Source organism: Poecilia formosa, unplaced genomic scaffold (assembly GCF_000485575.1).
Source record: "Poecilia formosa unplaced genomic scaffold, Poecilia_formosa-5.1.2 Scaffold677, whole genome shotgun sequence".
NCBI lineage: Eukaryota > Metazoa > Chordata > Actinopteri > Cyprinodontiformes > Poeciliidae > Poecilia > Poecilia formosa.
Genome location: NW_006800616.1, coordinates 202388 through 225408, shown reverse-complemented (window position 1 = coordinate 225408; position 23021 = coordinate 202388). Strand labels below are relative to the sequence as shown.

The window sequence follows — 23021 nt, the reverse complement described above, 5'->3', positions numbered from 1 at the left end:
CATAATATTTAATTTTTTGGCCTTTTATATGTGTTGACGTTCGTAACACCTTAGATTTGAATTGGCCAGTAAGGGAGATGAAGCGCTGACTTCAGCATTAATTGGACCACGCAGCACATCAAGGGGTTAAGGGCTATGAAACGGCAGGTACGATGGCTATAGAGAGTACCAGTCCGCGATGGATAGATATCGTTAGTTTTATTATAACAGAAATAAAGGGTATAATTAAACAAAAAATGAAAATGTTATGGGTAGAAGAAACGAAAGGACGGTGGTTTTATAAAATCCAAAAGAGAATTGTGGAAATGAGAACAAAAATAAACAGGAGATAAAAGATCATTATTTTCACCTACAAAATTGGACATACTGGACTCAGTAGTTCATTAATTTTGATAGGGAAACATCACACAGGGCAATGTGATTATGTGGAAGACAAGACAATAGAGCATGCTATTTTGTATTGTAGGAATTACCGGATTCAGAGAAAAAAATTAATTACGAACCCTAGTAATATGAAAATGAAATTTGACATTGTTGATTTATTGCAAAAGATTCAGGAAGCAGAGGATAGCAGGCTATATTTGATTTTTTGAAGCAGTTCAAGTTGTTTAATAGGACATAAAAGGGTTTTTTTCTTGTCATGCTGTCCACACTCCTTACCGGTTGGTGGCAGTAATGCACACTTAACGTTTTTTTTGCCAATCGCCAATAAATCTGAAGGAGAAGGAGGAAAAAGAAGACTGTTATTGATACTTTTCCTCCAGACCAACAGGTGGCGCTGTCGCTGTGCCACAGCATTGACTTCTGGTGGCTAACAGTTTGGCTAACTGATAGCTGGCTGTTGGAACTCCTCCGGCGCTCAGCGGAGTTCCGCCTCGGTGTCACCGACAGACAAACGCTTTGGTTCCCGCTTCCACTGTTATCCATCCGGGATGTCTCTCCTGGAGAAGTCCCCGACCCCCGGCAGGGTGTTGCTGGACGACACGTTGCCGCTGACGGCGTTGATCGAAGCCAGCCAGAACCTTCAGTCCCACACGGTGAGTGCTTACCTGGACTGGCCCGCCAGCAGCGTTTGGCGTCGGTCAGAGACGCATCTGGGGCCCCGCTTCTGTGTTTCTACAAATCTGAAGAACTTCTCAAGAGAGGAGTGGTTGCTGGGTCAACTATCGGACTCCACTATGTGTCTGTAACCGAGCGATTTGATCTCAAACTGACCTCAAGATTAAACGCAGCTGTAAAAACCCAGTTTACAACTTTAAAGCGTAATTACAGTCGTCAGAACTTCATTAGAACCACCAGATATACTCTTGGACAATATTTTCGGACGGTCTGACTGGGCAACTTCCTAGATACTTTCCTGCTGATTTGCTCTGGAGATGAAGGAGAACGAAACAGGACGGGACCCCGTGTCCGATAATAGGCCTAAGGTGCTGTGCGTTGTTGACACTCTGGCGGGGATCAGCTGAGTTGGCTCAGCATGCCGATGTCAGGCCAGCCCTCCATAAAAGAATCAGAACCTCTGCTCTCTCCTCGGTATGATCATCGTTACTGGACCTTTCTACCAGTGAAATCTGCAAAGACTATTCCTGTCTTTAATTTCAATCCAGAGCTGGTCAAAGCCTTTTTGGGGCCCGATGCATATTTTCATTTGAGGGCCCATTTAGCAACAAAAAAATAAATAAAAATTGGATTTTGAGATGCAGGGTGATATTTAAGTGTGTCGTTTTATTTTAACTATTGGAACGTAACATTTACAGAAAAACACTGAATTTACAGTAAACAAGTTAAGAAGTTTAATATCTTATATTTCTCCAACACAGATATCAGCCAACAACAATAAGAGTTTAGCCTATTATTTGTGTACCGACTATAAAAATGTATAAAAAATATTGTGTAGTAGCATTTAGTTTTGTATTACTCAGTGTTATTTTAAAAAAAGCATAATTCTAATTTGGTTCTCTTGGGGGTTGTGTGGGGGCTCATGTGCCTTGGGGTGGCTCTGTTTCCGCCGGTTCTCTGCAGATGCTGTCAGCATTAAAGGTTTACCCTGACACTGAATGTTCAGCTCTGTTCAGTAAAACACCAGACTACTTCAGCAACACACAATAAAACACGTTTAATTTGGAAATGATCCACCAGCATCTCTCCTAGCTGCTGCATGCTCACATGCGCACACACACGTGCACCTGCACGCACATACTTACACACATAAGGGAAAGGAAATGACGTCACAGAAGAGTGCCCTCTTTAGGGAGTAGCTTATCTAGGAGAGAAAAGGAGTGGAAATCCACTCCATATGGAAGTGTGGCGATGGACCAGCACTAAATGTTGAATTATTTCTCTGTTGTTCAATGTTTAATCAATCAATCAATCAATCAAGTTTATTTGTACAGCACATTACAGCAACAAGGCAGTTCAAAGTGCTTTACATCATAAAAATACAAAAAAAAATCTAAGTTATAGAACACACAGTTAAACATCAAATATATTGATTAAGGTTTAATTTAAAATGTTTAGGAAGCAGTTCTAAGCAGCTGGGTTTTTAGTTGTGATTTAAAAGAACTCATTGTTTCAGCTGTTTTGCAGTTTTCTAGAAGTTTGTTCCATGTTTGTGGTGGATAGAAGCTGAATGCTGCTTCTCCAGGTATGGTTCTGGTTCTGGGGATGCAGAGCAGAACCAGAAGACCTGAGAGATCTGGAAGGGTAATAAGGCAGATCTTTAAAATATTGTGGTACTGAGCCGTTCAATGATTTGTAAACTACCAACAGTATTTAAAGTCTCTTCTCTCAGTGGAAGGACTTTAGAACTGGGTGATGTGCTCGACCTTCCTGGTTTTAGTCAGAACGCCAGCAGCAGCGTTCTGGATCAGCTGCAGCTGGAGGACTTTTTTATTCAGTCATGTGAAGACACTACTGCAGTAATAAATACAACTAAAGGTTAAAATGTGGATGAGTTTCTCTAGATCTTGCTGAAACATTAGTCCTTTAATCTTGTAAATGTTCTTCAGGAGGTAGAAGGCCAACTTTATAACTGTCTCTAGTTTCCTGCTGTAATAACTGAAGCTGTGCATTGACTCTATATCACTCCTCTTTTAGTCCAAAGATAATAACTTCAGTTCTGTTTCTTTCTGTTCAGGTGGAGAAAGTTTATCTGTTTTTATCTGATCTAAGCATGTATTCAGTGATCGGATGGTTCTGAGTCACATGGTGACATCATAATGTAGAGCTGTATATCATCAGTTATAGTAATTAATCTTATTTCCTGTTATAATCTGAGCTAGTGGGAAAATACAGATATTAAATAGCAAGTTCCTAGGATAGGACCTTGTGGTACCCCGTATGTGATTACTCTCTGCATCAGTGAAAATTTACTCATTGAAACAAAGTAAACAAACAAAGAAATCCCTGTTCTTTATGTCAGACTGGAACCAACTGAGTTGTGAACCGGAGAGTCCTCCTCAGCTCTCCAGTTGTTTCAGTCATGACCAGCAGTGTAAAAACTGCGCTGAGGTCCAACAGAATGACAAAAAGCAGCTGGTCATTGTTAGGAAGCCATTCAACTGTTGAACCAGGTTTTTCAATAAGAATGTTGGTTTGTTATCAAACCAGTTAGTACTGGTTTGTACTGGTGTTTTTAAATGAAGTTGGCTGGATGAAGCTGTTATCTGAGGCCCTGATGGAGGACAACTGGTTCAGCACAGATTCTGACTCTGGGGATGGACTTAGACTTGATGTGAAACCTTTTTACTGATGAGCCTGGAGGTACCAAACGTAAAAGCTGCTGGGTTGGTGGACATGATAAATTGATAAATTGTCCTTCAACTAGCAGTAGAAGCCAACATTAAACTGGTTTCCAATCAGCGGCGACCTCAGTGCTGTTCTGCTCGTCTGTTCCAGTAAATCTGCAGCTTCACAGGAAGTGATGTCAGCGCTTTTACTGTAATTCTAATGACCAGAACATTACGACAGAAGCCTGACTGTTGAGCCTCAGAGCAGCTGCTTCCAGCTATGTTCCCCATGTATTGTTTACATAGGAAGTCCTTTTAATGTAGAGGGAAACAAGAAATCAGAATATTATTATGTTGTAAACTATTATGATTAAATGAGTTCAACTTTTTCATCCCCCCTTTCGGTCACACAGTAACCAAATAAGTGGTGCATTTGCTTTTAATTGTGTATGTAGGTTGGTAATAGGGTGCTGCAATTAAACTTAGGAAAATGTAGATTTATTTTGTTTCGATTTTTCTCTTGATGGAAAGTTTGAAATAAATTAATCAATTCAAAATTCAGTTCAACCGTTAGGAATGAGTTATCATTGCCTTAAAGTCTGAAACAGTCTAGCCAGCAGCAGATTTAAAGTTGAACCAAATCCTGAAAAACTATTAAAAGGTTGTGAATTTATAATAAATATTGATTAACATAAAAAAAGATAGAATAATGTCATTATGAACGAAATCAACTAAACCATATTCTTGATTTAACTAATATTTTGAGATTAGATGCCTTCGCATAGTTAAAACGTTAAATATTTATTCATTTTTAGCAAGTGAAACTCATATATTCTCTAGTAACACAGAGTGAAATATTTCTCATAACTTTGATGATTCTGGCTTAAAGAGAATGAAAACAAAAATTCAGCTTCTCAGGAAATTGAAATATTTTGATGTTTCATATTCGTGGAAGGAAAAAAATTGCAATAGGAATAACCGCAGCTATGATTATTCCTCTCATAGCTGAATTAGTATAACCTAATTTAGGTTTTGATGCATTTCTTTATTTTACCTTTTTTCTATTTCCTCCCAACTACACATATTTACAACTTTTATAACGAGTAAAATAGTTTTTAATTTATAAGGTGTACTTTCTCTGAAAGCTTTTTCATTTGATTATATTTTCATGAAATGTTTTTTGCCTCTGAAATGATGAAGGATGATAAAACATGCCAAATATTTTCTGTTTGTCATGACGTTTAAATGTTTATGTTCAACCAATCACAGCAGCTCATTATAAATACTTTAAACTAGTGGAAGATGCTAGCACGTTGAACTGGAACTGAATAAAGGAAATCCTGACGTCTTCTTTGTCTCTCAGGAGTACATCATCAGAGTCCAGAGGGGCGTGTCTTCAGACAACAGCTGGCAGGTAAACACACCAGATATAGCCATGGTTGTCTGGAAATATTTTAATAATTAAAGTATCTATTTTTCAAGGTTTGTTTGACCAAACAGAGGTTAATGTTTTGTACTTAAAACAATTGATTTTATTGATTATTAAAATTTCTTGTTCATTTTTGGAAAATCTGGATTTTTTTCCAACCACTGTGGTTTAGAGTTATGCCAAGGCAGCCATCTTGTTTCACAGCTTGTCCATATGTACAGCCTTTAAATTCAGGTTGAGTCTCTGAGGTTATGATGGAAACAGAAAAATATTTTCTGTCATTTGTAATTTATTTTTAAGAAAAGAAAGGGATGAGAAAAAGTCAGTTGAAGCTGACAGAATGTGTTTTCTGTAGGTTATTCGCCGCTACAGCGACTTTGACATCCTGAACAGCAGCCTGATGGTGAGTTTCATGCTAACAGAAACAAACGCTACATTAGCGATGAAACATTAATAAACTGCTATGAGTTTCTAATTCTGTTTGTTGGGTTAATGGGTTGGGTTATGTAACTTTTATAAAGAAATATATTTTTTGTATAGTGATTGAACTGTCATGTCATGACAGCTATGCTAACCAGCCCAGGCTAGTTCAGGCTATGCTAACTAGCTGGAGCTAGCTCTCCATTCTCCTCTTGGCGATAATCCCCAAAATGGCCACAGCAAAAACCACCCAAGTCAGTTTGTTGTTCAATAATAGTTTAAGAATTGTTTTTTTCAAAATGGTTTATTTTGTTGAGTATTTATCACCCAAACAATGTAGACATAGTCACAATACAATACTTACACCTTTTTAAATTATGTACCTAAAACTTAACCAAAGTATGAAAAACTAAAACTACTACTATAACCAATAAAATCTAAACTAAAACTAAACAATATTTAACTAATAAAAACTAGCAAACACACTCTAAAATCTGACTAAAACTAACTAAATTAGACAAACAAAAAGTGAAACTAAACTATAATAACAAACCCAAAACTATTTTAACCCTGATTTGAACATAATGTGTGTTTTCAAGGACTCAGTGTAATAACGAATCCTGATGAATCACTAGGAAGTGTTTTGTGGTAAAATGGCCGCGTGGAAGAAGAAGAACAGCATGCAGTAACCTGAGCTGCAACTTCCCAGGTCCGTTGGTCTGGGTTTTCCCACAGCTTCGTCTTGGCTAATCTGCGTCGCTGATAGACGGCTGATTGCGACATTCGGACCCCCTGCTTGATCCTGCTAAACAGAGTCTGAGTTCTGCTGTTTTATCCGTCCAAATCTGAACTTTGACATATTTTTTTAAAGTTGATTGATTTGTGCTGCGGCTCAGGAATATGCAGAATCACCAACCGGTAAATATTAGCTCTGAGATTATGTTTTTAATCAAAGTGCAGAACCAGAAAATTACAATGAAATCTAGATGCTTCACTTATTGGTGTGAAACTAGGGAATACATTTAATAATCTCAAATTATGTGCTTTTTGGTGAGTTTTTTTAAGAGCCTTAAATTGTAAAATTATAAAATCTTATGCTGGTTTGTAGATGTATATATGTGATGTGTTTAGATATCTTTCATTTGTGTAGACTGCTGTCTATGAAAGGGTAGGTAAGTATAAACCTGCTTTATTTAGTGAACTTATTGGTATATAAAATAATCTTTCATTTTGCTTCCTTTTTTGTGACGTAAGGTAAACAAATAAAGCTAATCTTATCTTACTGCTTTTATTTCAACCAGAAAAGCGTTCATGTCATTTTTTAAATTCATTCACTTAAAGATAAATATAAATAGTTCATATAACTATAAGAAATGATGAATGAAAAGGAGAAGAAAAGAGTATAAACTTATATCTGCTCCCTATTAAGTGCTGCTGCTGCTAAAATAATATTTATTAATCTGGAGCTGAACAATAAATCAATAATAGATATTGCAATAGATGTGTGATGAATATCAATAGATGACACATCTGATAGAATATTCAATATGTTCACTGAACTCTGATCCAGAACCGCACAGCATTCTGGGAGATGTAGGCAGAAGAAAGACTTTAGCCGCTAAACCTCTCCTGGCTAGCTAAGCTACGTTGGTGGGATCAACTAGCTTTTTGGTTACCTAGCAATAGCTTATTGAGTAACTGCGCAGCAGCAGTTTCAGGTTTTGCCACCGTGCCTCTTAGCTGCTTAAAAGTAAACAACAACTGCGTGAAATAAAAACTGTAGATTAATGAGAAAAGGTCATGTCTAACCAAACTGAAATACTTCCAGTTTGGCAAAATGTCAGAAATTTGAAACAAAAAAGATAAATAATTATTGATATCGACTGATATGTTTTTCAGCCATATTGTTCAGCCCTATAATCTGGTTACTGTATTTACATTTTTTTATATAAGCGGTGTTTGTTTGAAATTGGAGATATTTCTTACTGACTTGTAAATGCAGGAAAGGTTTTAGTGTAGCGATTTGCAGCCAAACCTTAGGAGAACCGAGTCGTACCCTGGTATCTGGCCTGGTCTGCTTACATCAGGCATATTATTTTATACTAAAGGGATATTTTGAATCTACAGACTTCAAAGTCTAAGTTATCTGATTTTTAACCCTTATTTGTTGGAGTAAAACCAGACACACAGAGACCTGGGGATGAACTGGAACTGGGTCCTGTAAGACACTCGGACTGGACCAGTTCTGTAGCATTTCTCTCCACCTTTGTCCCGTCTTTTGGTCACAATCACAGGAAGCTGGCAGTGTTTCTGCTCATTTCCTGTTCTGAGTTATCGCCCCAACTTTGAACTGGTGTCTTCATCCAGCACCGAGTGGCACCGGCTTGTCTTGGGATCTGTGTTTGTTCAAGCTGCAGGATGTAATTTCTATAAAATATATATTCTTTTACATATTTGTTGAAACTGTCACTATGCTAAATAGCTCAGGCTATGCTAAGTTAGCATAGCCACCAATGATGGCAGATAAACGGTTTTCCTTTGACTATAAGTTGTTTCTCCACCTGTAGTGTGTTCATGACTTGACTGACAGCGCTAAGACCCGCCTCCTGGCTCTGATTGGTTGATTTTGGTCAAAGACCTGAATTTCTTCAAATGGGCATATCAGCTCAGGGAGAAGATGGAGGAGATCTATATTTTCACAGATTGTGTCATTGCAAGTCACAACATGGTGACAGTTTTAACCGATATGTTAAAAACATTTTTTTTTTAGAAAAGTTAAATACTGCAGCTTTAAATCTCAGTAAAAAGCTTGTGGAAGAAGGAAAACCTCTGGGTGTTTGTTTCCAGATCTGAATGACTTCCTGCTTTCAGGTGTGTGGAATCAGTCTGCCGCTTCCTCCAAAGAAGCTGATCGGAAACATGGACAGAGAGTTCATAGCAGAGCGGCAGAGGGGACTGCAGGCCTACCTGGACTCCATTACCCAGCATCCCCTGATCTGCACTTCCCTGTTTGTCAAGAAGTTCCTCGACCCCAACAACTACTCTGCCAACTACACAGGTTAACTTCTGGTTGCTGTTTTCTGGGGTTAAGGAGCTACTGAATTTCCTCAGATATTTAATCCCATCCTGAAGTGAATGTAGACTCTAGCTGATGCAGTCTGTCTCTTTCTGCCTCTTAGAAATTGCTCTGCAGCAAGTCTCCATGTTCTTCAGGTCAGACCCAAAGTGGGAGGTCCAGGAGCCCCTCAAAGACATGGGTAAGCATCGCTTTGATGGCGCTAACTGCTGCTGCACTCTGACCTCTCACGCCAGGAAGTGCATTGGTGTCATGAGTTTTATGCCAGCTAAAAGTGAAATTATTATACAAGACAAACCAGAGAGGATCTTGTTTTCTGTCCTCCTGATAAACATTGTAGCTGTTCAGCTAAGCAAAGCTAGTGGAATCTACTAACTCTCTCCCTCTTTGGTTACCTAGCAACTCACTCACTCTTTGGTTACCGAGCAACTCACTCACTCTTTGGTTACCTAGCAACAACCTGTTGAGTAAATTATGCATCAGCAGTTTCAGATTTGGACTCTGTTGCTTCAAATTGCTTAAAAATAAACATTGTGAAGTGAAAACTGTGGCTAAAATGGGAAATGTCACGCCATCAGTTTGGCAGCATTTCAAATATTTAAAATAAAAAAAACGTAATCAATAATCATCGATATCGACTGATGTTAAATTCTTAGATCATGACAAGTTTTTCAGCCAAATCGTCCAGCTGTATTTAAAATGATCACCTCATCTATAAGAGAAAGCACAGAGAAACTGGAAAACGTTGGAAAACATGTTCTCTTATTTTGATTGATGAACTCTGGCGCTGACACAAGCACTCCGATTAGAGTTCAGAAACTGTTTAGAGAATAAAAATATGTCCTTTGTTCTCCCACCCTGGGGAAATTCAGCTGTAACAGCTGCACACAAAAATTAAAACATGTTAAATAAATAAAAATGTATTAAAAAGCATTAAGAATTATTTACTTTACAACAAGGAGACAAAAACAACATAAAAATACTGTGCAGTTATTAGAAACGTCTTACTCGGGTGCAAGTAGGATGACCTTATTTAAGTAGGATGACCTTATTTTAAAACAATGTTATGTGCGTTATAAAGACAACAGACTATTTTACATATGAAAAATAAAAACAGTGCAGAGGAACAGATGAGCGACTTTGTATTTTTGGGAAATTGTAGTTGTTAATTTTACAGAAGAGCGACAGATTCGATCTTCTGAACTCGTGCCATTACAGGGGCCACATCGTCATCCTTTGCTTCCTGATTTAGCCAATGTGACTCAAAATGCCTTTAATCATGGAAAACTGCGTTTTAAAATTAATTATCTGCTTTTTTTGGTCAAATGTTGGTGGTATATTAACTAAATACACTGAATTAATTCTGGAAGATTTTAAAATCTGTTTTGTAATTTTTCAGGATGGAGAATAAGGAAGAAATATTTCCTGGTCAAAAATAAGGAGCAGCCCAAAGAGCGCTTCCTGCTGAGCTGGGTAAGCAGGACGCCCGACTCTTCGGGTGTTCCCTTTGAACTCTGACCTGTGACAAAGGAGGACTCCTGAAGCATGTGGCTCAGTAGAGCGTTGCTTCGAACAGCAGCAGGATTCAATCAGGCTGATCCCTGTTTTTATTTGTCCCTCAAACGCTGTAAAACCTTCTATGAAACTTTAAAATCTCTCATTTTTCCTTTAACTGGAGGATTTCCTCCTTGTGTCTTGGCTGAAAGTCGCTGTACTGATTAGTTCAGGGTGAATCGGACAGAACCGGCTCCGTTCCTGGTTCCTGACTGGTTGGGTCTGATGTTTCTGTCCATTCTTGACTTAAATCCTGCAAACGCAGTTCAGCTTTATCCTGCGTTGTTTCTGAAACCGGACAAAGTGACAAGTTAATCCCTTAAATCAATGACCAGAGGAACAGCAGCAGGTTTTCTGTTTGACCGCCTGTTTTTGTGCCTGCAGGTGGATCTGGGTCCTGATAAGTTCCTCTCAGACAAAGACCTGCAGTCTGCCCTAAAGCTGCTCTCCAACCCGTCTGTAAGCTCCCTGCTCTCTGATCTGCTTTGACATTGTTCAGTTGTTTTCACTCTGCAGTTCTCCAGTTCCTGTTATCAGGGATTTGATGTGGAAATGGTGAAAACTGCTGCGTTGCGACTGTTTCTGACGTTTCCTCTGACAGAATGGGTCGATGAATGAGCCGCGGTGCGAGAAGTGTTTCCCTACTTTTGCTTTTTTTTTACTGCGTCTGTAAGCACAGAAACTGCAGAGTCATCAGAGTCCTGCTAATAAGCACAGCAGCGAATCGGGTCAGAACTCATCCTGACCCGATTTCTGTTTGGAGTGTAGTTAACCCCCATGTTCTTCAAATCTAACAAAATTGGTGTCAAATGTTTGTGCAACAAATTTTTTCTTTTCAGTTTAAAGGTATTAATAAATGTTTCCAGAGGTCATGAAAGGTCAACCCCCTACCCTCTTCAAAAACAAAAGTTTGGTCCATCAACTGCAGCAAAAATTGTTGTTGGTGCTGATTTTGTTTGTTCAATTTTGTTTTTCAAACGAAATTAGTGTCAAACGTTTGCAAAGTTTTGACACCAATTCCGTCAAACGTTTCGTTTAATTTGGGTTCTGTTGGGGGTCTGGTTGACCCTTTGACCTTTAAGCTTTCATTAATGTCTTCAAAGCAAAAGCAGCAGAAACAAAAATGTATTTTTCCACAGGCACAGCTGAGTTTATTGACACAAATTTTCTCTGGTCTGAAGATGAAGAGGGGGCTGGTTGACCTTTCATGACCTCTGGAAACATTTATTAACATCTTTAAAATGATGGCGGCACAAACGTTTAATGGTTGATGTGGGTCAGTACCAAGTCCTGGTGGAAAATGAAACCAGGATCTCCATGAACCCAGTGGACCAGAACCAGAACCGGCAGATGACCCATATGATCACTGACAGTGTAGACTTCAGTCTGGACCTCCATCCTCCTGGTTCTGGTCCTGTTGGTTCTGGGTAAGGCCGTGACTCTGAGCAGCCCAGACGGTAATCATGGTTGGTTCTTTTCCAGATGGCGTATCTGAGTCCGCTGCTGTTCTCCAGCACCAGCGAGTCTTCGGCTCTGCTCATCCGGCCCTTCAGTGAAAGAGGCTCCCTCAGGGACCAGATCTGCAAGGTAACGGGCCTCCAGCTGCATGCGCCGCCTCTGAAACAGAACCGGTACCTCTCTGACATTTGGCCGGACCTCCTTTAGCTGCTTTTTCAAACACACTTTCTCTGTTGGATCAGTTCGAAACATTTCTGTAACGTCGAAACATTTATTTCCACCCAGAGTCGGTTTACGGTTTCTCCAGGTTGCTGTGGAGAAAGTTGGACCTTTAAGGTCCAGACCCTCCAGTGACTCTTTGGGGGTTCGGGCCTGGACTCTGGAGGCCAAACTGCCTATTGAACCTGTTCAATCTGCACCTGTTCAACGTGAATCTGAACCTGTTCAACATGAATCTGTTCAATGTGAATCTGAACCTGTTCAACATGAATCTGTTCAATGTGAATATGAACCTGTTCAATCTGAACCTGTTCAACGTGAATCTGTTCAATGCGAATCTGAACCTGTTCAATCTGAACCTGTTCAAGTTGTACTGTTCATTTCTCTCATTTCTCCCTCTAGCGTTTTTGTTTTGGTTGCATTTACCCAGAAATCCCTGCTCTGTAGTCCACTTCCTGCTATGGAAGCGATCTCCAGTTCCATATTGATGAAAATAAACTGCTAAATCCAAATAAAGAACAGGTCATAAGATGAAAATACAGTGGGATTTTTCTGTTTTCCTCTCCTCCGTTATTTTCTGGTAAAATTTAATGCCTCGTCCACTGCTCAGCATGAAACATGGCAGGTTTCTGGAACTACTGCGGACACTTTTAGAGCTTCCTGTGGAGCAACTGTGTGGCTTTCAGGACGGACTCCCAGAGTAGAATAGGATCCTGGCTGGTTGAAGCGTTAGAGATGGATGTGATCCAGATGTTTTCTCTCCACATGAACCTGAAATAAGTCTTCCTCTACATCTGGATGTGTCCAGGTGAAACCCAGAGAGAGTCACCTGAAGAAGTACTGCAACCCCAAGAAGAGCCAGGGCCTGGAGCTGGAGCAGATCAAGCTGTTCGGCCGTCAGATCCTGGAGGTAAACATGACGCCTGCATGCATCCGACCCGAAACGCCGGCCCGCCACTGCAGCCATGTGTCTGTCTGTCTGTCTGTTTGTGTTCAGAGCCTGAAGCTGCTCCACGACAGCGGCCTGTTCTTCGGCCATCTGCACGCCTCCAACGTCATGGTGGACGACGGCGTGTGTCGGCTGGTGGATGTGGAGAACGGCATGCTGGGAGTTCCCTCTGTCCTGAGGCCAGCCTTCACGCAGCTGAGGAAGATCAATGTACGTGAGAATGACCTTCACGCTCACCTGTGGGGTCCCTCAAGGCTCCGTCCGTGGGCCACTTCTGTTCCCGTTAAACGTTCTGTTTATTTTTGGCGTTAAGATGCAGTTAGTCAGCGCGGGCCGCAGCCCTGCTCACAGCTCACCATCATATCGCACTGAGCACAGCCGCAGCAGTGCAGCCAGGCAGACCTAGATCTGCGTGTCGATAGCCTGCTAGTGTCCTGAAAACAAAAGTTCTGCAACTCACTCAGAAAATGAAAAATATTCCTGCAGACATGAATTCCTCCAAATATTCCTGCCGTTGTTTTCTTTCCACCGTTATGTTTAACTCTTTTTTTTTTTTTTTGAGTGACCCGTTCTTTAGCCACTTATTATTTTTAATCACAGTTCTCTGGGCAGCCAACTGTCCGTGTCACACTTTGAGCTCACTTCACAGCAAATAACATGCAGCACCTGCAGACCACAGTTTGAGAAAGACTGATATAGATTTACACAAAAATAAAAAACATAATAATTAGAGAATTAGGATGACATGCAGCAGTGTTAGGTTAAATTACAACATAAAATATTGTGAAGTTATTAAAAATACCATTAAAACAATGAAAACTGTGTATTTGAGTAATAAAAACAGACTATTTACAGGAAGCGAAAATAAAACTACAAACAGCAGCAGATTTCTGAAGCTTATTTTGGGGGCATGAAGCTGTGATCAGATCACAAAACCGCCTTCTGTTTCCACCTTCAGACTACAGAAAGCATCGATGTGTTCTGCTTCGGGCATTTACTGTACGAGATGACGTACGGCCGGCCGCCGGACAGCGTCCCGGTGGACCAGTTCCCGTCCGCCCCCCACTCCGCCGTCGGTCTGTATCGCCACTTTAACCTGGATCAAACGTCCTAACAGCTCCACATCATGTCTGACTCCATGTCTGTGTTCAGTGTCGGTTCTGCAGTCCATCCTGTCCACAGACGCCTGCAAGAGCGGCATGCCGACGGTGCCGGCGCTCATCCAGACTCCGTGAGTCCAGATCTGCTGCAGACATCCAAGTGCAACAAGAAATGTTTGGTTTCATTCTCAGTTGTTCAGGCTTACAGGAAAATGAAGACAATTAAATGAATCCTGTCAAATAAAAATAAAGGAGATGACAAAATAAAAAGATTAATTTGACTGTAGGAAATTGTCAAACTAAACTGTGTCCACTAATCAGCATGACAGGAGTCTTCAAGCTTCTTACCAGTCAGTTGGCCTAGTTAAAGGATAGCCAGTCGTCACTGTGCTGTTTGGTGTGGATCACAGGAAGCCCAGGAGAAAGTTAACCAACAGTTTATAGGTTAAATGTTTGCATAAATATCCACCCTTTTAAAGAGACAGTAGACATGGAGGAAACTGGAGAGGGAGGACACCAGAGTCATTCATATTTACCAATTTATCAGCACCAATTTCCTTAATTTTAGGAGATTTGTGATCCGCTGATACTGAAATGTGAAGCTGATCTTATCAACCTTTTGTACCTCAGCAAAGGTCTAAAAATCAACCTCTGCAGTGAGAGGTTTGACTGACAGACCGGCCGACCCGGTCTTCTCTGCATGTTTACAGTAAATGGTCGTTCCACTGTTGCCACTCAGGGACTTTATTGGTATATTTAGCAACATTTCAGGCAAAAAAAACAAAAAAAAAACAGGTATTGGCCAAAACTGGAATCAGCAGCTCAGGCTTTTTAAAAGATTAGTTATCAATTTACTTTTGTTTTGTGTCTTTCAGGCTCTTCAGTGACGTTAAGCTCAAACATTCAGAAAAACTACAGATTAAGGTGAGAGTGGGAGGAGAGCTAAAAGCATCGTAGCTCAGAAATGATCAGAAACCTGACCGGGTCTGTCCTCCGTCAGGTTCCCAGCCGCCTGAAGGAGGCGCTGAAGTCGGCAAAGGGAAGTTTGGAGAAGCGGCTGCATGAAGAGCAGAGGATGGTGGGTTCTGCTGGGTTTGGTCGCCGCGCAGCTTTCGCTTTGCAGACGTGGTTAGCAGTTTTCTGGATAACCTGAGTTATTACAGAAACAAAACTGAAGTTGTTATCTTTGGACCTAAAGAGGAATGATCTAGAGCAGGGGTGGGCAATCCTGGTCCTCTGGGGGCTGGTGTCCTGCAACTCTTATGTGTCCCTGGTTCAACACACTTGAATCCAACAGCTGAATCACCTCCAAAGTGCAGTCAAGTTCTCCAGAGTCCTGCTAACGATCTCATTATTTGACTCAGGTGTGTTGAAGTAGAGACGCATCTAAAAGTTGTAGGAGACCGGCCCTCGAGGCCTGGAGGTGTCCACCCCTGTTTTGGATTCACCCCCCGGTTGCGTTTTTACCGGTTGGAACTTGGGGTTCGGGCTAAAATTTGGGTCTGAACCGTCAGAATCACATAAAGACAGTTACAAAATCAGGCTTCTATCACCTGCAGAACATTTCCAGGATGAACTCATCCATGCTTCTATCTTAAGTCGCACCGATTGCAGGGGCCACCAACTCCAGTCCTCAAGGGCTACCATCCTGCAACTTTTAGATTCACTTTTGCTCCAAAATGTCTGAATTTCTTCACCAGTATTCATTCCTCTCTGCAATAGGCTGGAAACGAGCAGTTTATTTGATCCAGGTGTGTTTGAGCAGAGACGCATCTAAAAGTTGCAGGACGGTAGCCCTGGAGGACTGGAGTTGGTGACTCCTGGATTATTGCAACAGCTCTGCCTACAAAAATCAATCCTCCAGCTGCTGCTGGCATTCTGAGCAAAACCAGGAAGACGGATCACATCACCCAGTTCTGAAGTCCTTCACTGGCCCCCTGTAGCTCAAAGAATGGACATTAAAAACCTGTTGTTGGTTTATAAGTCACTGAATGGCTTCGCAGCACAATACATTAAAGATCTGCTGCTGTTGTATCGACCTTCCAGATCTCTCATGTTCTGGTTCTGGTTCTGGTTCCTGTTCTGCTCTGCATCCCCAGAACCAAAAACAAACATGGAGAAGCAGCATTCAGCTTCTATGCATCATAAATCTGGAACAAACTTCCAGAAAACTGCAACACAGCCGAAACACTGAGTTTCTTTAAATCTAAAATCCAGCTGTTTAGAGCTGCTTCTGAAACGTAATAAATGAAACATTAATCAATAATCTGATGTGTAACGATGACAAAATGTAATATTTCAGTTGCTGACTTTGCATTAATTCTGTGACTTTGTAGTTTTGTGTTTTTATGATGTAAAGCAATTTGATCTGTTTTGTTGCTGAAAGCTGTAGCTTGATTGATTGACCGAGTGGTTCTGTCTTTCTGCAGCTGCATCAGCACCGGCGGCTGACCCGAGCTCAGTCTCACTACGGCTCCGAAGAGGAGAAGAAGAGGAGGAAGATCCTGGCGAGAAAGGTCGGACACGGAGCAGCTGCTTAGCGCCTGCTGCTCAGGTTCAGCGTTTATCTGACGATTCTGGGCAGAAACGTCTCTGAAGCCGTTTTTGTCCCTGCAGAAATGCAGACAGTCGACGTGTGAGAACGAAGAGGACGTCTCTGTCCGAAACAACAACAACTCTGGTAGGTCACGACCTCACACACCGCTTCCTTCTCCTCAACATTTACTGGAATGAAGCAGCCAAAAAAATACTAGTCGTATTACCAGAATAAAAAATTTATATAAGAACAACAAAAATCAGTGTCAAAATGAGGAATGTTGATCATCTTATGATATTTTACTTTGGTTTTGTTTCGTCTTTTAACACATCAGCATCAAATAATTATGAGCAGCAGACGAACTGATACAGAACCAGAGGAACTGAGCTAAATTGGTGCCATGGAGTTTGTAAAACAATATGTGTATACATAAAATGAAACTGAAACGTCAATAACATTAAATGTGTCTGTATCCTGAGGAACTGCCTCCCCGTTCGAGGCCAGAGGTCATGACCCCAGGTTGTGTCATTCTGTCTCCTCCAGGTTCAGGAGCCAGTTCACCTCCCACCTGTCCTTCTTCCCCCACCCCTCCTCCCGCTACAGGTACACTTGTCTTTCTGTCTCTTTAAGGGTTGGACAGGCTGTAGCGCCCCCCGCTGGTGGAGGCTGTGCTGCAGCTCAGATCAGTAGCAACGTGTGTGTTCGGTTTTGAAACCCTGCATGTGTGATTATGTAGTCTAACTGGACTTGTCTGTCTGTCTCCTGTCCCACCAAGACGTCTCCAGGCAGGTGTCCTCCTCTGGTGTGTTTTTTTAGATGAACATTCTCTCTAAGCAGCCAAACATGAGGCGTCCTGCAAAAGTATTCACACCCAGCAACATTTTCCAAATACTTCAGTACCGATGGAGTTTTATGGCTCGGATTAACCTGAGTGAATCCTGCACCATTTTCTATTAAATATAAACTTTAAATTCTAAGGAATATTTAACACTGGAAGACATTTTAAATATCCAAAATAAATAAACAAAACAACAAATAGAATGAATTATGAAGTGTCTGTAAGCAAAATTGTCCTTCAAAAAAGTTTTAGTCGACACCAAAACATCACACTGAAGACTTTTGTCATCCAATTGTTGGTAAAAAGAGAAGAACGATAAATCAGGCTAATGGAAATTGAAATTATTGAGCGCTTTAACTTATCACGCGATCGATTGATTTATTGTTTATTGTAACAAGACGAAGGTGTGAATACTTTTTTCCAGCCGCTGGATCCAGAGAATAACTGAGATGTTTCTAGAAATCCTGGCTGCTTGGAAAGAAGCAAGGTCTTCCTCCACTTCCTGGTGGTTAAATCTCGATGCTGAATGGTCCGATGACCCGATAACGGCCATCTTTTCCCTCTCTCTCCTCCACCATAGAGCATGCTCCATTCTGACCGTGTCTTTGGGTAAAGTAAAATAAACCAAATGTTGTTGTTGATGATGGACGTCTGTCGGTTTTTAAAGCCGTCGTACGCCCTGATCTAACAGCAGATATCTAATATGTTGGCGCCTGAAGTTGAAAATGATGGCTGCGCTCGAACAGTGCACACAACAATTCGGCGGCAATTGCTCCCATCAGGGCGTACGCTTTTAAAAACCTCACAATCTCCAATGGCATCCAGCTTCCTTCCTCCTGTTCCCGTTGCAGATTGTGATCCGTCTCTGCATGGGTGTCTGTGTGGAGTCACAGGAACTTTTTTAGACCTTTCCCATTAGGAAACCTGTTGAACTTCAATTTATTTGCTCTATTAGCTCTGAATTATTTTGCATTCGCTCTTTTTTTTTTTTGTGCTGAAACTAATATTTATTCAGATGTTTTTTTATATGTTTTGGATGCAGTTTTCTACATCTTTAAACTGTCAGAGAGAATAAAACTGAGCAACTGTGTGAATCAGGTCTGCAGAGCCTCTACATACTTGGACCTTAAGTTGATTTTAAGCCTTAATAGCAGAAACGTTTATGATTTTTTATCATCAGACATGACAGAAAACACAAGTTTGTTCTTTTTCAAACCAGATATCTGCATTTTAAACATTTTTATCTCAAAGATGTCATTTAGGCAGCATTTTAATTAGCAGTGGTGAGCACATTCATTTTTCATCTAGCGTTTTGCTGACTTTGAGGTGTTTAGCGCAGTTAGCTTCCCCTAAATTAATTTTTCCAGTTAAACTTTAAAATGCTAATTTACTCTCCTGTTTTAACTTTCAGCTGAATAAAATTTGACATCTGTGCTGAAGAATTGTTGATTCTTCAAGTAGTCAGTGGTTCATATTCACGGTCTTATTTTGAAGGCGTTTATGAAGCAGTTCTGTTTCCTCTTCTCACTTTTCTTTCCACCCCCCCAATAACTTTATGTCATACTGGAACAAAATAAATCATGGACAGTAGAGAACAACATAATAACATAAATACAGGATCTACAGGTGGTGTAGAATATGTAAATATGTCAAATTGTTGAGGAGGTTCGTAGTCTTTTAAGGCCAAATATAATTTAAATTGACATTAGAGCTTTAGCATTAGCTTCCGCTAAATACCGTGTTACTGTAGCGCGTTAGCCAGACTAATGTTTATGATCTGCACTTTAGGGGTTAGCGCAGCTACGTTTTGAGTTAGTGGTTCCCACAGTTAATGATCAGAGTATTTTTATGTGAACTAGAAGTTAAAAAGTTATTTTTAGAGAGATGCTTGAACGTCTGAACGTTCGGTGAAAGGCAGCGTCAGTCAGTTGTATCTAAAAACTCAGTTTCATTCTTTCGACAGTGTTTCAGGAGATGTTCAGAGGTTCCTGGCTGCACCCATCTTTTGTTTTTGTTTTTTGTTGAGGCATCCTTTTAATGATGATTCGTCCTGGAGAAAGTTTCTGCTGCTTTCCGAGAGATGAGCACGAGTTTCTCCAGGCCCGGCGCCGCCCATCTGCTGGCTGAAGGTGGAGCCTCCACCTTCTTCAAATATAATAGCAATGGTGTCAAACATTTATGCAACTAAATTTTTTGTTTTTGCCGCTATCATATTAAAGATAAACATTTCCAGTGGTCATCATCAATATAAAAATATAGCTGAGTTGATCGACACCAAATTTGTTTAATTTTTAGATGTGAGCTGGGGTTAGGGAGTTGACCTCTGATGACCTCTGGAAACTTGTTTTTAATACCTTTAAAAGGATAGCGACACAAATGAAAATTTGGTAACACTTTATTTGAAAGGGGTGTGCAAGAAACCGACATGCCACAGTCATAAACATGAAGGAGTCTTCATGGATGTTTGTGGCTGTTGCCATGAAGTGTGAATTGGTAAATAACGACATTTTAATGCAAAGTTTCATTAAAACTTGTATTAAAAGCGTCAGTTGAGCCGGCAGATTTTTAGACCTTTGCCAAAGTAGATAAGAGAAGATCGGCTTCACATGAAAGCATCGGCCGATCAGCCGATAATTAACAGCGTTGACTTTGCATTAAAAGTGTTATTATTTACAGAATGACAGCATTCGTAAACATTCATGAAAACCCCTTCATGTTACGACTGTCCATTTCAGTCTTTTTTCACATCCTTTCAAATAAAGTGCCACAGAAATGTTTTTCTGCAAACATTTGACACCAATTTTGTTACATGTGGGTAATGCCAGGGGACTGGTTGACCCTTTGACTTTTAAACTTTCATTAATATCTTCAAAGCAAAAGCAGCACAAATGTAGTCAAGCTGATTGACACCAGTTTTGTTGGACTTGAAGAAGGTGGAGGGCCAGCTTCACTGAGATGTCAAACCTGCTAGCCGCTGGCTGCTATTAGCTTCACGTTTTGCTTTTTTGAGTTCGGGCGCTGGCTTTTCCCCCGCTGTGAGACCGTAAAACGACTAAAACTCACAGCGAGAGCAGCAGCTCTTTAAAGCAAAAGCCCGGTTCGCTCCTGCGGTCCAAACTTCCTAGAGACGCTTCAGAAAACTTGACAGTGTCCAGACTGAAGACCGATTCTCTGGTTCAGTCTGAGGCAACATTGAAATCTGGATTTAAATGTTGCACTGAGCTGATGGTGGATCGAGTTCAGTCCTGCTGATGGTCTCTGGGAGCTGCTTCCAGAAAAAATCAACCTGGAAAACTTCCTCAGTTGGACTTTGAATTATCAAGAAAATGCTTTCATTTTAGCAAAGAGATTTCTTCCATATCGTCACATCAAGTTAGATTTCACAACCTAAAATAACAGAAGAGAGTGATAATAGGCCAGCCTGTCACAACAACATGTTTTGCTGGACGATAAATTGTCCCAGAAATTATTGTGATAAATAATAACATTGTTGATTTGAAACCATTATCAAGTAATATAATGATAATTCAAGACCACATTATCAAAGACCAATAAACTTTAAATTCTAGTGAACATTCAGCACTGGAACTGGAAGATGTTTTAAATATCCAAATTGAGTAAATAAAAAAGGAACAACAAATAAAATTAATTATGGAGTCTCTGTAAACAAAATTATCCTTAAAAAATGAGCTTGTTGAGACCAAAACACCAGACTGGAGACTTTATCATCCAGTTTTCAACAATGAATCATGCAAATGATATATTGAGCTTGTTTTAATTTATCATATGATTTACTGATTATTGCAACAGGCCTAGTATGTTTTCTGAAAAATATGTAGCTGAATGAAAATGAATAAGATATTTAGCATCTTGTTCCCATTTCTCTTCATTATTCATCCATAAACTAAATGAGGTTCTCCACCTCTACAATCCTGAGGGATGTTTTTACCCTCAGTTCAGTGTTGACGTTTTAAAAGCTTTGGTTCCCATGCGGCTGGAAGGGATCCAACGTCCAGACTTTAGTTTTAGACCTTCGAATGACGACAAAGATAAAAACGAAGCTTCATAGTTGCTTCCTGTCCTAGATGGATGCATCATCACCAGCAAAGTGACTGGTGGCTGTTTTAATTAATACTCCATTAACCTCACTATCAGGCTAAATTGTCTGGGCGCCACTCAGAACAATATGGTTGCCAAACGCTGGTACCAAACTCGGGCACCAGAAGCTGGTACTGAACACTGGCACAAATCGCAAGCAACAAATGTTGATACCAGATGTTGGAAACAATTGCCAGAACCAAATACAGGCACCAAATGGCATTATCAAACATGGTACCAAACGCTGGCACCAAACGTTTATGCTGAACCCTGGCACCAATTGCCGGTACCAAATATTGGCACCAATCATCGGCACCGATTGTTGGCTCTAAATGTTGGTACCAGTCACCACCACCAAACATTTGTACCAAACTTTGGCACCAAGCACTAGTGCTAAGCGTTGGTAAGACCTGCTTGCACCAAACACTGGTACCAAGCATAGGCACCAAATGTTGGTACCAAACGTTGGTCCGGCTAATGGCGGCCCGGCAGAAAATATCAGAAGGGAAACGTAGAGAAGAACCAGGTAATGAGTTAGATCTGTAGAAAATGGTTGAAGATCAGGAGCTAAAGTCAGGAAATGTTTCCGGTCCCATCAGGTCCTAAAGGTCCATCTGGTGCAACCCGAATCCAGAACCAGACTCTTAGTGACAGCAGCTCCCAGTGAAACCAGCAGCAGCTCCCAGTGAAACCAGCAGCAGCTCCTCTCTAACGCTCCTTCCTCTCTGTCGCTCCAGGGTCGACTCCTCCTCCTCCTCCTCCAGCTCCTCCTCCTCCAGCTCCTCCTCTGGCTCCGCCCCCACCCACAGCGCCGGACTCTTCCTCCTCTCCTCCTCCTCCTCCGGGTCGGGCCGCGCTGCTCAGCTCCATCCAGACCTTCAGCAAAGGCAAGCTGAAGAAGGCCGACACCGCGGACCGCAGCACGCCGCGGTTCTGACCCGAAGCGTTGTCGCGGCAACCGGCCGTCCGCACTGTGCTCGCTCCGTCCCAGAGATGTGAAAACAATCACTAAGAGAGAAAACCAGTCCAAGTTCCTTTCATCTCTTCCTGCTTCTGCTGCCTTTTAACAGTTTTAGTCTGTGGCTGCGAAGAAACGGGTTAGAACTGCACAATCTCCAGCAGCCGTCGATCTTTGGCGTTTTTTTGTTTTTAAAACAGCGAGACCTCTGGATGCTGTTGGGACTTTTCTTTCAGCAAACCAGAGTAAAGTAGCGATCAAAAAAACGTCCAGAAATCTGCAGATTCTCCATTTCAAATCCACTCAGTTTTTTTTTTGTTTTTTTTTTGTTTTTTTTTGCGCATTAAAACCGAAAGGAGTAAATTCCTCCCAAATGTTTTCTATAATTTACAACAAAAGGTCCACAATCTTATAGTATTAATTTATTAATGAAGTTGTGACTTTAGGAGAAATAAAGTGAATATTTTATGTGTTGAATGTCCAAATTCAGACATGTGGATGTCTTCCAGCCGATGCTGGACTAAAACGACGGAAACAATCAACCGTACACAACATTCTCCCTCCATACAGCCTATCTGCTCTGAAGTTAACCCTCAGCTGTGTCTGCCAGGCATAGTTAACCCTCATCAGTGTCTGTCAGGCGTAGTTAACCCTCAGC

At 41.0% G+C, this 23021-nt stretch overlaps 1 protein-coding gene across 4 annotated transcripts; it reads left to right on the top strand.

Annotated features, from left to right (window-relative positions):
- The first annotated feature begins 774 nt into the window (after window positions 1–774).
- On the top strand, window positions 775–22953 carry pxk (PX domain containing serine/threonine kinase). Of its 4 annotated transcripts, XM_016666193.1 has the most exons (20): window positions 775–1037; window positions 5092–5142; window positions 5513–5560; window positions 8449–8635; window positions 8757–8834; window positions 10053–10126; window positions 10592–10666; window positions 11690–11794; window positions 12693–12794; window positions 12882–13043; window positions 13792–13909; window positions 13986–14064; window positions 14809–14857; window positions 14934–15011; window positions 16363–16449; window positions 16550–16613; window positions 17013–17072; window positions 17245–17271; window positions 17888–17916; window positions 22143–22249. In XM_016666193.1, exons 1-19 carry the CDS (start codon window positions 933–935, stop codon window positions 17902–17904), a joined length of 1566 nt encoding a protein of 521 aa, XP_016521679.1. In that variant the 5' UTR covers window positions 775–932; the 3' UTR covers window positions 17905–17916; window positions 22143–22249. The 4 variants fall into 4 exon arrangements, with proteins under 4 accessions (XP_016521679.1, XP_016521681.1, XP_007542369.1 ...); XM_016666195.1 differs by lacking the exon at window positions 17245–17271; XM_007542307.2 differs by lacking the exons at window positions 17245–17271; window positions 17888–17916 and having other exon boundaries at window positions 22143–22953.
- The last annotated feature ends 68 nt before the right edge of the window (window positions 22954–23021 follow it).

Coding starts and splice junctions, on each gene's coding strand:
- pxk (XM_007542307.2), top strand. CDS start 933: ATGTCTCTCCTGGAGAAGTCCCCGACCCCCGGCAGGGTGTTGCTGGAC. Junction 8,835..10,052: donor GGAGCCCCTCAAAGACATGG/GTAAGCATCGCT, acceptor GTAATTTTTCAG/GATGGAGAATAAGGAAGAAA. Junction 17,073..22,142: donor CACCCCTCCTCCCGCTACAG/GTACACTTGTCT, acceptor CTGTCGCTCCAG/GGTCGACTCCTCCTCCTCCT.